The sequence below is a fragment of the Octopus bimaculoides genome, chromosome 10, assembly GCF_001194135.2.
Source record: "Octopus bimaculoides isolate UCB-OBI-ISO-001 chromosome 10, ASM119413v2, whole genome shotgun sequence".
NCBI lineage: Eukaryota > Metazoa > Mollusca > Cephalopoda > Octopoda > Octopodidae > Octopus > Octopus bimaculoides.
The window spans coordinates 29672404-29688641 of NC_068990.1; the positions used below are offsets into that span (position 1 = coordinate 29672404).

Genomic DNA, 16238 nt, shown 5'->3' on the forward strand with positions numbered 1-16238 from the left:
AACAACTCCAGTAGTTGACAGGTACTTTGTTTTATCAAACCCTGATTGATAAAAGGTAAAAGCGACCTTGGTAGGATTTGAGCTCAGTAATAATAATAAGTTTCTAATTTAGTTATAAGGTCAGCAATTTTAAGAGGAGGGGTTATTCTTTTAATTGTTTTAGTCATTTGACTGTGGCCATGCTGGAGCACCGCCTTTAATTACAAATCAACCCCAGGACTTATTCTTTGTAAGCCTAGTACTTATTCTACTGGACTCTTTTGCCAAACCGCTAAGTTATGGGGACATAAACACACCAGCATCGGTTGTCAAGCGATGTTGGGGGGACAAACACAAACACACGATCACACACACACACACATACACACACACACACACACACACACACACACACACACACACACACACACATACGATGGGCTTCTTTCAGTTTCTGTCTACCAAATCCACTCACAAGGCTTTGGTCAACCTGAGGCTGTAGTAGAAGATACTTGCTGAAGGTGCCATGCAGTGGGACCAAACCCAGAACCATGTGGTTGGTAAGCAAGCTACTTAGCACACAGCCACTCCTGCGCATATTCAATTTTATGGCCCAACTACTTGACAGATGAAAGACACACTTGACCTTGGTGGGAGTTGAACTCTGAATGTAAAGTACTGGAACAAATGTAGTAAGCAGCTGTTTTAGGCAACACTCAATGCTTTAACATCTATTGATGCTTAGAAGGGAATGGCTTTTAATTGTTTCCCTCCTCCAGTCTGCTTCATGTTTTTATTTGGATTTCTCTGTGATTATTTTCAGCCAATTTAGAATTTATACAACGATTGAAATTGGAAAGAAAACTTGAATTTCACAGTGGCTGTGTGAGTATGCAATCTTTTTTCTCTTCTTCTGTGTCCACTTTTGTTGCTGTTGAAGTTTACTTTGTGACCAAAGGTCGCAATGATGACAATCATTATTTTTATTTTTTTATTACCTCCGCTTTTGCTAAGGTGGAGGTATTGTTTTCAGTTGTGTTTGTTTGTTTGTCTGTGGACAAGATATCTCAAGAACCGTTGGATGGATTTGGATGAAACTTTCAGGGATGTTTGGCCTCGTGACTGGCACAAACTGATTAAATTTTGGGATCAACCTGGTCCCGGACTAGGATTCTGGATTATTTTTCCTGTTTTTTTTTTACTTAATTTTTGAGAGCTTTCAGGTTCATTTTTAGTATTCTTGTTTGTGAGAACAGTTGAGTTTATTTCAGATATTCTCATTTTAAAAATCATTTCTGACTAATTGCTGCGAGGACATTGGTGTTGCCTTGGTGGAGGTTTGCACTCTCTAAGTGCTCCTGTTATTATTATTATTGCATTGTTGATGCTCCAGTTTTGGTCTTGTTGTTGATGACGCTGTATTTTTCAGAGGCAAAAACACTGAACATAATCAGAAAAATATCCCTGAGAGATGCTTAACTCCTTCCCTGCTCTGGGACCCCATCGGTTACAACAACAAAGGGTGCATTTGATCTGATCAATGGTACAACCTGCTTATGAAATTAACATTCAAGTGGCTGAGCACTCCACAGACTCGTGTACCCTTAATATAGTTCTCGGAGAGATTCAGCATGACACAGAATTGGACAAGGCTAGGCCTTTTGAATTACAGGTACAACACACTTTTGCCAGCTGAATGGACTGGAGCTAGATGAAATAAAGTGTCTTGCTCAAGGACACAACGCACTGCCAGGAATTGAACTCACAACCATGTGCCCTATACCGTAACCATTTGGCCACATACCTTCACCCTTCCCTTTTCTAGTAAACTCAGTAAACACAGCTGCAATGTAGGCTCCCTCACCTTCTGCTGTTCTGTGTATTTTTTTTCCCTCTATCATTACACCATTAAGAAGCAGATGGAAGGGAAATACAAAGTGAAACATGTACAAGAGCCTTGTTAGGCCACCTTTACACATTTACAGGGCAATTTACATATTTTTGCATGATTTTATAAATGTTAAAAAAACATTCACATTGACAATGTGTTTCCTGGAATTGGGTAATTTTAAAGAAAAATAAAAAAAGAAAAGGTTAAATGTAGATTTAATGATCTTTGAGTTGAGGATATCACTTTCATTTTGGTCTCTCGGATTAAAAACCATATTGTTTGGCAGACAATGAGTTCCAAAGTTACACCTGAATTTTGTGCTGTATTTGTGTTGTTGTTGAGCATACACATACCTAGTGGTGATGTATTTATATATTAATATATCCTTTATGTTTTAATTGTTTCAGTCGTTAGACTGTGGCCATGCTGGGGCACTGTGTTGAAGAAACTTTAGCTGAACAAATCAACCCCAGTATTTCCCTGTCTGTTTTAAACCAACTAGTTATTCTATCAGTCTCTTTAGCTGAACTGCTAAATTACAGGGATGTAAACATACCATCACTGGTTTTCAAGCAGTGGTATGGGACAAACACTGACACACTCACATGCACACACATACATACACACACAGAGGATAGGCTTCTTTCAGTTTCCATCTACCAAATCCACCCACAAGGCTTTGGTTGGCTTGAAGCTATAGTAGAAGATATTTGCCAAGGGTGCCACTCAGTAGGACTGAACCTGGAACCATGTGGTTGGGAAGCAGACATCCTACCACACAACCATGCTTGCACTTATTTATAAACACACAGTATATCTTCAGTAGGCGTGGCTGTGTGGTAAGAAGCTTACTTTCCAACCACATGGTTCCAGGTTCAGTCCTACTACATGGTACCTTAGGCAAGTGGTTTCTGCTACAGCCTGGGGATCACCGAAGCCTTATGAATAAATTTGGTAGACAGAAATTGAAAGAATCCCATTGTATATATATGTGTGTGTGTATCTTTGTGTCTGTGTTTGTCCCCCGCCACTGCTCGACAACCAGTGTTGGTGTGTTTAAGCCCCTGTAACCTAGCAGTTCGACAAGAGAGACCAACGGAATAATTACCAGGCTTTAAAAAGGAAAAAGATTCTTCAAGGCTCTGCCCCAGCATGGCCACAGTTGAATGACTGAAACCAGTAATAGATAGAAGATGGCTGTAAGTCTTTTCAGATTATCCCTTTTGTGCCTAATTAGTTCTTATTAGAGAGTTTATCTAATGCGATTTCAGTGAGGACATTTGTTGTGGTGCACCTGAGCAAAGCTATACAATAAGCTCATTATTATTGTTATCATTAATTTATGTAATTACAAGATTAATGTGTTACTGTTCTGTTGTTGTTCAATACAATTTAGTCATTCATTATGTAATGTAATTCTTGGCTCCTTTCTGATCTTTTCCATCCTGTCTGTCTGTATGTCACTCACCTCTTATTCTCAAGTCATTTTTTTCTATTTCTCTCTCTCATTTTCTCTCTCTCTCTTCCTCTCTCTTTCTCCATCCCCTCTCTCCGTCCTCCTCTCTCTCTCTCTCCTCCCCTCCTTCCAATACATTTACCCTTTCAGTTCACATCCCCATCTCTGATTTTTGTCTCTTCATCTCACTTTTAATTCACTCCACTTTTTCTCCATTATTATTATTATTATCATTATTTACTCGGGTGGCAAGCTGGCAGAATCGTTAGCACACCAGGTGAAATGCTTAGCGGTATTTCGTCCGTCTATACGTTCTGAGTTCAAATTCTGCCGAGGTCGACTTTGCCTTTCATCCTTTCAAGGGTCAATAAAATAAATACCATTTGAACACAATCGGTTCGCTCCCTTCTGCAAGACTATTGGCCTTGTCCCAAAATTGGAAGCATTACTACTACTACAACTGCTGCTGTAAGGGTAGTGGATAGCAGTTACCAGAGCACTGAGTAAATACCTTGTGGTATTTAGTTACATTCGTTTATGTTCTGAGCTCAGTCCCTGCTGATGTCACCTTTGCCTTTCATCCTTCTAGGCTTAATGAAATACCAGTAATGTACTGGGGTCCATTAAATCGCTAACCCCCCTCCCTCCCTTTCCCCATAAATACAACACCTTGGGCCAGGTATTATTAGGATTGCTGCTTTGCCATTTACTTCGTCTCATTTCTTTCTTCTGTTTGTTCTTGTTGCTCTTCTTCCTCTTCTTACCATTTTCTCCACTTTCTTTGTCACATTGCCAAGAACTCGGTGTTTTGAATTCGCTGCTGCCACTACATTCCTTGGAATGGCATCTTTTAGTTCTGCTCATGCAATTGTTTTATTGCAGTTAAGCATCCATCATAGAATTAGCAAACTTTTGTTGTTGTTTCTTTTTCTTTCTTTCTTTCTTCTGGTGTTGCTGTGTGGTTAAGAAGTTGGCTTCCCAACCACATGGTTCTGGGTTCAGTCCTACTTCATGGCAATTTGGGCATGTGTCTTTCACTATAACCTTGGGCTAACCAAAGCCTTGTGAGTGGATTTGGTAGACAGAAACAGAAAGAAACCCATTGTGTGTGTGTGTGTGTGTGTGTGTATCACCATTGCTCGACAACCAGTGTTTGCATGTTTATGTCCCCATAACTTAGTAATTTGGTGAAAGTGACCAACAGAATAAATACCAGGCTTAAAAATTAAGTACTGGGGGTCAATTCGTTCAACTAAAAAAAATTCAACGTAGTGTTCGAGCATGACCACAGTCAAACGAGTGGAACAAGTAAAAGAATAAAAGAATATGCAAAATGCCTTGCAAATGAGAGGCGTAACAAGGCAACCTGGATGAGGTTTTAGGAGAGTCATTTGAAGTGATTCTAGCACATTCATCATCATCATCATCATCGTTTTAATGTCCTCTTTTCCATGCCTATATGAGCCAGATGCAATTCATTGGGGCAGAATTTCTATGGCCAAATGCCCTTCTTGTTGTCAACCATCACCTGTTTCCAAGCAATGGTCAAATATCATCATCATCATTTAGCATCTGTTGTCCATGCTGGCATGGGTTGGACGGTCTGACCAGGGCTGGCAAACTGAGGGGTTGCACCAGACTCTAGTCTGATGTGGCATGGTTTTCTATGGCTCAATGCCCTTCCTAACGCCAACCACTCCAAGAGTGTAAGGGGTGCTTTTACATGCCACTGGCATGGATGCCATTTGCGTGACACTGGTATCTGCCACGACTACAATTTTGCTTGGTTAGTTGGGTCTTCTTGTCAAGCACGACATAATGCCAAAGGTCTCAGTCATTGCCTCTGTGAGGCCCAACACTCAAAAGGAGTTTTTCACATGCCACTCACATCAGCCACTTTGCTTCCATGAGGCCCAATGCTCAAATGGTGCTTTCCACATGTCACCAGCACTGGTGCCAGTTATGCGACACCGGCATCAGCCACGACTACAATTTCACTTGGCTTGACAGGTCTTCTCAAGCACAGCATATCGCCAAAGGTCTCGGTCACTTGTCATTGCCTCTGTAATATATGTGTGTGTGTGTGTGTGTGTGTGTGTGTGTGTGTGTGTGTGTGTGTGTGTGTGTGTGTGTGTGTGTGTGTGTGTGTGTGTGTGTGTGTGTGTGTGTGTATATATATAATATTGACATTATATTTGTTTCTGTAAATGGTCAATATTTTTATTCCAGTTCTCATACAGTGTTATGTGATCCATGTCATAATATGTGGAAATATGTAACATATATATCAATCAAAGTTTTACTGATCTCCTTTTGATTTTGGAATACTACACTAGCCAGGTCCTGACATGATGTCCTAATAAGGTGATGGCCACGATTAAAATTATCCTCTCTTTCTCTCTCTCTCCGTTTCCACCCCCACCATACACACACACACACACACACACACACACACACATGTCAAACAATGAAAATGAGTGCTCAACACCACATTAGTGAATAAAGATCCTTCATTTGTATATTAAGGCTACCATTGGTTTCATGTTAAGAAAATATCTTAATATCCTAACTATTTTTCAAGCTGATCACATGGATGAATGGTGTTTGTCTATATTTGGGATTAAAACACACACACGCAATCTGGGGAAAAACATGGGATGGTAACATCTGGAATGTCTCTGGTCAGAGATTCATTTCATCATTGCTGACCTTGGGCAGCTGTTACCACCACTGTTGCTGCTGCTACTACTACTATTACTACCATCATATGTGATGTTTTTTGTTTCCTTGAATTTTCTTAAATCATTTCGTTTGTCATTCCATCGTTATTGATGCAGTTTTATGTGATTTTTACCATTATTTTGGTACAAAACCTCTCTTTTATAGTATCTTATTCTTTAAGTATTTCCTTCCCTGTTTTGTCTTATTAAGACTTTCACCTGATTATATTTATATTTTCCAGGTAAACACGATATGTTGGAATGATACTGGACAATATATTCTGTCAGGTTCCGATGATCAATATTTGGTTGTTACCAATCCCTTTGATGGTAAAGTAAGTAAATTTAAATTGGCTTCATTGTATTTTTTGTTTAGTTATCCTTTACTCTTCCCTGCACACCTCCAGGTCAGCCTTGCTCCAGCCAGCCGACCTCTGACCGAAAATATTTCAGTTAACATAAGGTTGGCTGATGACAGGAAAGATAAAACCTGCTTTGTAACTCACTGGTTCTGTGTTCAATCCCACTGTGTGTCCCCTTAGGCAAGTGTCTTCTACAAAAGACTTGTGCTGACCAATGTCTTGTGAATGAATTTGGCTCATGGAAAGTGTGTGGAAGCCTATCATGTGTGTGTGTGTGTATCTGTGTTTATCCCTCACTCACACCACTTGACAACCAGTATTAGTTTGATTTATCAAGATAAATAGCGCATGACCTTGCAGGCGGGGCCCAGTTAGAATTTTCTTCAGGTTGAGTAGCCCATCCCGCTCAAAAGGTCCCTGAATCAGGTTTGTTTAAGGATGATGAACAAAGCACCCATGTTTCCAAAGGTGAATTATTCAAACCCCAAAGAATTCCTCTCAACACATGGCTATGATGCTCCCCCACTACTTCTGCTCATGATCAGCGAAGCACATATCATCAGCCATTAAGAGATATGCTCAACTGGTTAAGTAAGTTCAAACGTGGTATTGATCAGGATATTTGCTGTAGGCCATTTTTTTATACCAAGACGAAATATGTACATGATATCACTTTCATTCAGTTAAGATCAGAAGCCACGAGAACTATTATTATTATTATTATTATTATTATTATTATAATATCCCATTTGGCGCGTGCAGTTATCATTGTCTCTTTGGGGTCAGTAGATGTAGCAACACACCACGTGGTCCTTGAGTTCCATCAGCAAAGTAATTGGACGATATCTTTAGTCTAACAATGGACAGCATTACTCAAAACATTTCTGGACTCCTATGTCTTGCTGCCAGAAACCTTTTAGTTATGGTTTCTTCTTCCTTTCTTCCTCCTTCCATTTATCTCGGAGATCTTGTAAAGGTTCATCAAGTGCTGACCCTCATCATCTGACCAAGTAATTAAAATAATTAATAACAACATCTCCTTCAGTCCTTTCTGCCTTTCATTGCATCAAAAGGTTGAAGAATAATTCTTGAGGACTTCTTTGATAAGTGTTGTGGTCTTGTCTTGTGACAGCACAAAGATAGTTTTGTCATCATCATCATCATTTAATGTCCGTTGTCCATTCTGGCATTGGTTGGATGGTTTGACCAGAGCTGGTAAGTTGGGGACCTTCACCAGACTCCATTCTGGTTTGGAATGGTTTCTATGGTTGGCTGTCCTTGGTAATGCCACTTATTTTACAGAGTGTAGTGGGTACTTTTACAAGGCACCACACAGGCACTTTTTGTATCTAGATTGTCTGAGAGTCAATCTAGATACAAGTATTTGGTGCAAATGTGAATAATATTTCCTTTCTCTGTTTTATTTGTTTTGTTCTATTTTCAGAAAGTGGCATCCATCCGATCAGGTCACCGAGCCAACATCTTTAGTGCAAAGTTTTTACCAAATTCTCATGACAAAGAGGTAATCATTTCACTACATTTTGTCCTGTTTTTACATCCATTTTCCCACTGGATTGATTTTTCTGATGAAGCAACAATTTTTTTCTACATAATTTTTTTACTGTTGATCTGCATGTTCAATTATTGTCTCCCAATTCAGTTCATTATTGAATCCAATCATATTACATCACAAATGGTCCTTTATCTTTTCAATGTTGCTCAGCCATATTGATCTTCTACTCTTGTCACAATGTTGTGGCCTATCTATTTAAAAATTATTTGATACAGTGGAACTTTGGTTCTTAATTGTAATGTAAAACTGACATTTCACTATTGATATTGTTTTTATTTATACAAAGAGAAAACATATTTGGTTTGAATGTTATTGAAAGAATCTTTTTCTTTTTGCTTTTCTTTGTTTCCAGGTGATCTCTTGTTCAGGTGATGGGAAAATTTTCTACACCCGTGTCGACCGAGAAGACACTTATGGCACCCATTGCTTTGACTGTCACTTTGGTACCACTTATGAGGTTTGTCCGCTCTAATGATATTCTTGGTTGTCACTTTGGACCACGAATGCATCCATTTTTGATGTGCATCATTTTGTTGCTGTATAATTGTGTGTGTGTGTGTGTGTGTGCTTTGGACTACAGCCTCCACTCACATCATAGGCTCCACTCATACTCTATCTCATGATGCTATGTAAAGCAGTGTGATACATTCAGAATGCCTAAAATTCGATGACTGGCACCCGTGCCAGTGGAGTGCTAACAGCACCATCCGAGTGGGATCACTGCCAGAGCAGTGATCTTGCTCCCGTGCCGGTGGCACGTAAAAAGCACCCATGTCTATATGCATTAAAGTCCCTGTGTATTTCTGTCTCCTTGTCATGACATTTTATGCATCTCTCTCTCTCTCTCTCAATCTCTCTCTCTCTCTCAATCTCTCTCTCTCTCAATCTCTTCCCCCTCTCTCTGTCTCTCTCTCTCACACACACAAGCAGTGTTTTTTGTTTGCAATTTTCCATAGAAACATGTCTGAATTAGAGGAAAATATTTCCTTTCTAAGAAACAGGTAAAGATTTCTGAAAGGAGGAACATCTTCCTCAACAAATCCTGTGTGACCCATGCAAGCATGGGTCTGTGGATGTTAAACCTATGATGATGATGATGATGATGATTATGTATTTACGAATGTATCTTTTGTAGGTTGTGGTTGTCCCCAATGAAGCTTCCACCTTCCTCTCTTGTGGAGAAGACTGCACTGTTCGATGGTTTGACCTTCGTATGAAAAACAAGTGCCATAAAGATGATTGCCGAGATGTGAGTTAAACAGACTTCATTCAGTTGGCTGATTTTATTATGTAAAGATCTAAAATTGTCAAGTAATTTGCATGTGGGTGGTTGGTGGGGGCAGAGATGGTGATTTGGGGGATGCAAATTGTTGTTTCCTTCTATAAGCTAAACAGTATTGAGGAGTCGTTCTAGTGTTGAGTCTCTCTCTTCTGCTCACCCTTTGCAGCACTGACGACAGGATGAGCTGTTTAGCTGACACTTATCTTTATACGTGTAAAGGCATGTGGCTTAGTAATTAGACTATTTGACTTCCAAATGCAAGGTCATGAATTCAATACCCGGTGGCGCATCATGTTCTTGAGCAAGACACTCTATTTCACGTTGCTGCAGTCCATTCAGCTGGCAAAAATGAGCAGTACTTGTAATTCAAAGGGGTCAGCCTTATCACACTCTGTGACACACTGAATCTCCCTGAAAACTACATTAAGGCTACGTGTGTCTGTGGAGTGCTCAGCCACTTGCACGTTAATCTCATGAGCTGGCTGTTTCGTTGATTGGATCAACTGGAACCCTCATTGTCGTAACTGACAAAGTACCAGTCAGTCATCTTTATATTTACCCCTGGTTCCTCAATCTATGGAGACAGACCAAAACAATGGAAACTTTTCTGTTTTCTGAGATTAACAAATTAAAACAAAATGTTTTCTGTGGATGAATGGAATCTTTTATTGGTAAGACCTACTAGTTGTCTGTCTGTCTGTGTCTGTCAGAAGAATATTATTATTTAAAATATTGTTTAAAGCTTCAGCATTTAACCCAGTCATACCTGACTCAAATATTCTGTTTTATGTTAAAATTAGCTTTACTGTGTCATTTCAAAAATAAACAATCGCATCATTGAAATCTTGAAGCTACGAGATAATCCCATGATTAATTCCAAACAATGTGAATAAATAAGAATTAGATTTGACAAAGTCATCTGAAAACTAAAGGGTTCACATTAGAAATAAAAAGAATTATGAAATAATTATTGATACGTCACAACATTTAGTAGGCTGACTGTTGCTTTCATAATGGTCGCACTAATGTAGATTTGAGGTTTTGCATATTTTTATTAACTTGGTACCTTACAAATACATTCCCTACTTTTAGGTAACTTTAAATAAAACCCTTGATTCAATAGCACTGTGTACAAACTCTATACTTGGAATGACCAATTTTAAATACTATTGGATTTTACTCACAAGGTATTGGAATCTTATATATATGTATACCATTCTGCCTAAATAAGGGATTGCAATATCCCTGCATATCTCACATCTATTTTCATTCCTCCACTTCACTCTCTATTTCGTATCTCATCTAAATTAACTATTGCTTAACCATTTTCTCACACTGTCTCTGATGAAGGGATATAATAAATATCCTGGAAACAGCTGTAAGACCTTCTCTTTATAAGTGTTCTGAAATCTTTCACAGCCTTGGATTTTTATCTCATTCTGAAAAAAAATTTTTTTTATATATACACATGCTGATATATGACCTGTGCTGGACCCCTTATTCGCATAATCACCGAACCTGGAGCTTAACTATGGTCTATCCATAGCACTTACTCAGCATTACCTGACACCTTTGAGTCTTACTGACACCATTACCTCTCATAACCTCCTATATATATATATTTTTTTTTTTTTTTTTTTTCCCTTTATAGTCATCATAATTTTTATCATTTTACACCCACCCCTCACATATACATAAACACACACAAACAAATGTGCATATATAAGTATATATATATATATATATATATATATATATATTTATTTCGAGCGTGGCCGTTTTCGTGCGGGTGACACGTAAAAGCACCCACTACACTCTCTGAGTGGTTGGCGTTAGGAAGGGCATCCAGCTGTAGAAACTCTGCCAAATTAGATTGGAGCCTGGTGTTGCCATCCGGTTTCACCAGTCCTCAGTCAAATCGTCCAACCCATGCTAGCATGGAAGGCGGACGTTAAACGATGATGATGATATATATATATATACACACAAACACACACACAGAGAAAAGATGAAAAACGCAAAAGATTTGTTTTACAGGATTAAGGAGCATATTAGAGTTATAATAAAAAGATATTATATAATTTTGTACAAATTAAGATTTTGTTCTTTTAACATAATTAAAGTAAGAACTGGTTTCGCATTGCTCATCAAACTAAGGGTTGAACTAATAGACATATTACTAGGGGGAAAAAAAAACATGTTACTAGGGGAGATAATTGTTCACTCATTTATTTTATAGTAAAGGGGAGGTAATCTAATTTTTATTGTTTGTCTGTCTTTTATTCTGCCTTATGTCTTACAATAAAATGGGTAAATCTTTTATTTTTAATATGGATTCATATTTAATTCTGGTTTATATTTTTGGATAAATGAGGCTTCTTTATTCAGTCTTACTTGTGTTGAGGTTCAGAAAGCAAGTTGATAAAATGGGAAAATTACAAATTGTGGCCGTAATTGTTCTGCATATTCGTCAATGAGATATATTTGGTGATATTGTGGGAAGGATATTTGTTGTCTGTGGACCGTACATCTCTGTCTGATCGACATTCCTGTCAAACCAATATAGTTTCAATGGCAGCCCAAGCATCTGATTATGCAAATAAGGTTTTGGGAGGCGCAAGTGAAGTTAGATTTGATTTTGAATATTTGCCCTTGTCTGAAATGGAATTCCAATCCTTCTAACAGATTGGGATATGTTCTGCAATTAGGGCAACCACACTTTTCGACTCTTGTGTCCTTTGTTCTAGAGAATAATTTGGCATTTTTGTGGATCTTCTTTAATATCTTAGGTTGTTTGCTGCTCTTAATGATTTTATGGTTACGTAGAATTTCCTTAAGTTTGGAGTCCTTATGGAGTATTGGGAGATTCTGGACGATGATATTAAATGCTTCTTTGTTTCTGGCGTTGAATGTGGAGATATAAGGTAGTGCTTTCAGCATAGATGTGTTGTTGTGTTTGGCTTTGCTTAATGTTTTAATATCAATTGATTTTTCACGTTTAATTCCTTCATTTATGAATTGAGTTGGATAGTGCCTGTCCTCAAGTACATTTTTAAGCTCTTGCAATCTTAGTTCTCTGGTATTTTCTTGGAGACTATGGTGCAAATCCTTTTTGCAAGGTTGAAGGGGATATTTGTTTTGATATGTCTCAGGTGACATGAGCTAAATAAGAGATATTGTTTAGTGTCTGTTGTCTTGTAAAAAATGTCCGTTTCTATTTTTTTGTTTATTTTTTTAATCAGTATGTCTAGGAGCAGGAGTTGCTCTTGGTTCTATTGTGAATTTTATGATGGTGTTAATGTTATTGAGAAGTTTTTTGAATTCCAGGAGCTTATCTAGGTTTTCATTCCAGAGAATGAAGCAGTCGTCCAAAAATCTTTTCCAATTTTCTTTTATGTATTGGGAGAGAGGGTTTCCAAATTTTAAAAATGACTCCCGATATATTGTTATTTCTAAAAATCTTTTAAAAGGGTTAAATATTGTTTTGTGTGTTTTATAAAAAAAAAAAAAAGATATTTTTTTTGTCGATTCATTTCTAGGATGTTATGTTATTTTGTCAACGTGCTGTAACATCAATGGCTATCAACCCCATGGTCCCTTATGAGCTGGGTATAGCCTTGTCTGATAGCACAGTGCTGATGTTTGACCGCAGGATGTTGGGAACCAGAGCTACCGGTATGTACACATTTGCTTTCTTGACATTTATTTAAACTGTTTGCAAAAAATATTAGATCTAAAACCTGTTGCCTCCTTATAATCACTGACACAGGATTTATTGCTCAGATAGGTCCTGTGACATTCTGTGCTATGCTGAATCTCCCTGGGAATTACTTTAAGGGTGTATGTATCTGAGGAGTGCTCAACCACTTGTACATTAATTTCGTCTGTAGGTTGTTCCGTTGATCAGATCAGATTGAAACTCTCATCATCATAACTGACAGTGTCAGCAGAGAACACTGTTTTCCTCAGTGTAAAACCCTGTTTTCCCTCCTGTTTACTGATTTGAGGTCATCTTTAATGTGATATACCTTAAATCATATTTTTGTGACACCAATTGTTTTTTTTTTCCTCTCTGTAAAGTGGTTGGTGTTAGGAAGGGCATCCAGCTGCAGAAACCATGCCAAAGCAGACAACTGGAGCCTGGTGCAGCTCTCCAGCCTTGCCAGCTCCTGTCAAACCATCCAACCCATACCAGCATAGAAAACAGACATTAAACGATGATGAGTACCTTTTGGAAGGGCCCCATCACAGAATCTTTTGTTTTTCCTCTCCAAACCTTGATATTTTACACTAATTGCTCTTACTTTGATTTATTTCTTGCTTTCTTTTCTCTTTTCACAGGAAACTACACAAACAAATTCACCACGGGGTTAACCTGTAGGTTCTCAGCTTCTACCCTGAAAAACCGAAACTATCGCATCACATCCCTCTGTTATAGTCCAGACGGCAAGGAGATGCTTGTTAGTTATTCCTCTGAGTACATTTATTTATTCAAGACTAGGGTAAGAGTTTTTTTGCTTTCAGTTTGATTAAATGTTGTTGTTATTGTAGTTGTAGGACGACATTGAATTACAGAATCATTAAAGCAGCAGACAAAATGCTCGTTGGTATTTCTTCTGACTCCTGTTTTGAGTTCAAATTTCCCTTTCATCCCCCAGGGGTCCATAAATAAAGCGCCTGTCAAGTGATTGGATTGATGGTAATAACTAAACCCCTAAAAACTGCTGGCTCTGTGACTAAATCAGAAACCATTATTATTTTTATTATTATTATGAAAGCGGCAAGTTGGCTGAATCATTAGCATGCCGAGTGAAATACTTAGTGGTATTTCATCTGCTGCCACATTCTGAGTTCAAATACTGCTGAGGTCGACTTTGCCTTTCATCATTTCAGAGTTGATAGATTAAGTACCAGTTGGGTGTTGGGGTCGATGTGATTGACTGTCCCCCTTCCCACAAAATCCAGGCCTTGTGCCCTTAGTAGAAAGGATTATTATTGGCGTTAGGAAGAGCATCCAGCAATAGAAACCATTGCCAAACCGGACAGGAACCTGGTGTAGCAACTCTGGCTTACCAGTTCCAGTTTAACTGTCCAACTCATGCCAGCATGGAAAGCAGACATTAAATGATGATGGTGATGATGATTATTATCATTATGATGCTTTGGTTTTGCTTTAATCTGTGAGTTTCACCCATGCCTCAACCAGAGACATTGAGGGACAACAAGGCTTTATGGCTAACAGGTGAGGTGCCATGCAATTGGAAACACTGATGTTTGTAGGGCGTCAAAAAGAACATACTGAATGTATAAGGCTGCATTTACAAAGAAAGGAATTTACATAGAATATGTGAGGTGGCCATAAATAGGATCTTTTGCAATTCACTTATTTTGGGGCTGCCAGGAATTTCGTCCCCATATTTGTTTGCTTCTCTTGATGTCATAAGTGCCTCAGTGATAATGGGTAATGTTAGCACCTCAATGATTACCTCCACCTTAGCAAAGGCGGAGGCATTGTTTTCAGTTGTGTTTGTTTGTCCATGGACAAGATATATCAAGAACCGCTGGATGGATTCGGATCAAACTTTCAGGGATGTTTTTTTACTTAATCTTTGAGAGCGGTCGGGTTTATTTTTTAGTATTCTCGTTTATGAGAGCAGTAAAGTTTATTTCAGATATTCTCATTTTAAAAATCACCTCTGGTTAATCATTGAGAAGACATTGGTGTTGCCTTGGCGGGGCTTTGCGCTCTCTGAGTGCTCTTGTTATTACTATTATTGGATGATGAATTGAAGAGGATAAACACAGAGGGAACAAACAAGGACAGACAAAGGGATTAAGTTGATTGCATCGACTCCAGTGCATAACTGGTACTTATTTAAATCTACCCCGAAAGAATGAAAGTCAAAGTCGACCTCGGCGGAATTTGAACTCAGAACGTAACGGTAGGTGAAATACCGCAGTTTTAGGGGAATGTGTTAGTTGATTACACTGACTTTAGTGCTTAACCAGTATTTGTCTCTTGACTCACATTGATCCCTAAAGGATGAAAAACAAACCCAACCTCAGCAAAATTTGAATTGGGGATGTAAAGAGCCAGGAGAAATACGACAAAACATTTTGTTTGATGCTCTAACGATTCTGCCAACTCACTGTCTTAATAAGTTTATGAAAATATCATGTTGCGTCTGTTTTGTAAATTGTTTCAATCATAATTGTCCTCGTTATTTGGCATTCTTCTTCTTCTTCTTCTTATTATTATTATAATTTAGTTTTGTTTTCTTTTGAAAAAAATATAATTTAATCCCTTAACATTTCTTCTTTTTTGTAGGGTGATGAAGGGAGAAGTACTTGTTTGATGTCTGAAGGTCTCTCCTGTGACAACGGGAACAGGCAGCCGCCCATTAAGAGGTTACGTCTACGTGGTGATTGGTCAGACACTGGGCCAAATGCAAGGCCAGAAAGAGAACGGCAATCTGGCGAAGGTAACCGAGCATTTGGCTCACACCAATTTTTCTTTCCATTTTTGTTTTTTTTGTTTTTTGATTTATTATTGTTTAGGTTATTTCCAGAACATCAGATTTTTCTTTTTACCCTCATTGTATATAAACCTATTCAAACTCATAAACTTCACTATTTTTATTATTATTATTATTACCTCTGCCTTAGTGAAGGCAGAGGTATTGTTTCCAGTCATGTTTGTCTGTGGACAAGATATCTCAAGGACCGTTGGATGGATTCGGATGAAACTTTCAGGGATGTTTGGCCTCGTGGCTGGCACAAACTGATTAGATTTTGGGATCGATCTGGTACTGGACAGGGATTCTGGATTATCTTTCCAGTTTTTTAATTTTTGAGAGTGGTCGGGTTCATTTTTAGTAATCTCGTTTGTGAAAGCAGTTGAGTTTATTTCAGATATTCTCATTTTAAAAATCATCTCTGGTTAATCATTGAGAGGACATAGGTGTTGCCTTGACG

General features: G+C 38.3%; 1 protein-coding gene across 2 annotated transcripts in view; it reads left to right on the plus strand.

Moving 5' to 3' along the window:
* The window catches only part of LOC106883914 (DDB1- and CUL4-associated factor 6), a 54034-nt gene that overhangs the window by 24712 nt on the left and 13084 nt on the right, over positions 1-16238 (plus strand). The window contains exons 2-9 of one of the 2 annotated variants that reach the window (XM_014935052.2): positions 803-864; positions 6289-6381; positions 7853-7930; positions 8334-8438; positions 9117-9230; positions 12803-12938; positions 13605-13765; positions 15592-15745. In XM_014935052.2, the coding sequence (XP_014790538.1) occupies positions 803-864; positions 6289-6381; positions 7853-7930; positions 8334-8438; positions 9117-9230; positions 12803-12938; positions 13605-13765; positions 15592-15745 (903 nt within the window). Of the gene's footprint in view, positions 1-802; positions 865-6142; positions 6191-6288; positions 6382-7852; positions 7931-8333; positions 8439-9116; positions 9231-12802; positions 12939-13604; positions 13766-15591; positions 15746-16238 lie in introns of those variants that run through there. The other variant, XM_052971100.1, reaches the window with a different exon arrangement.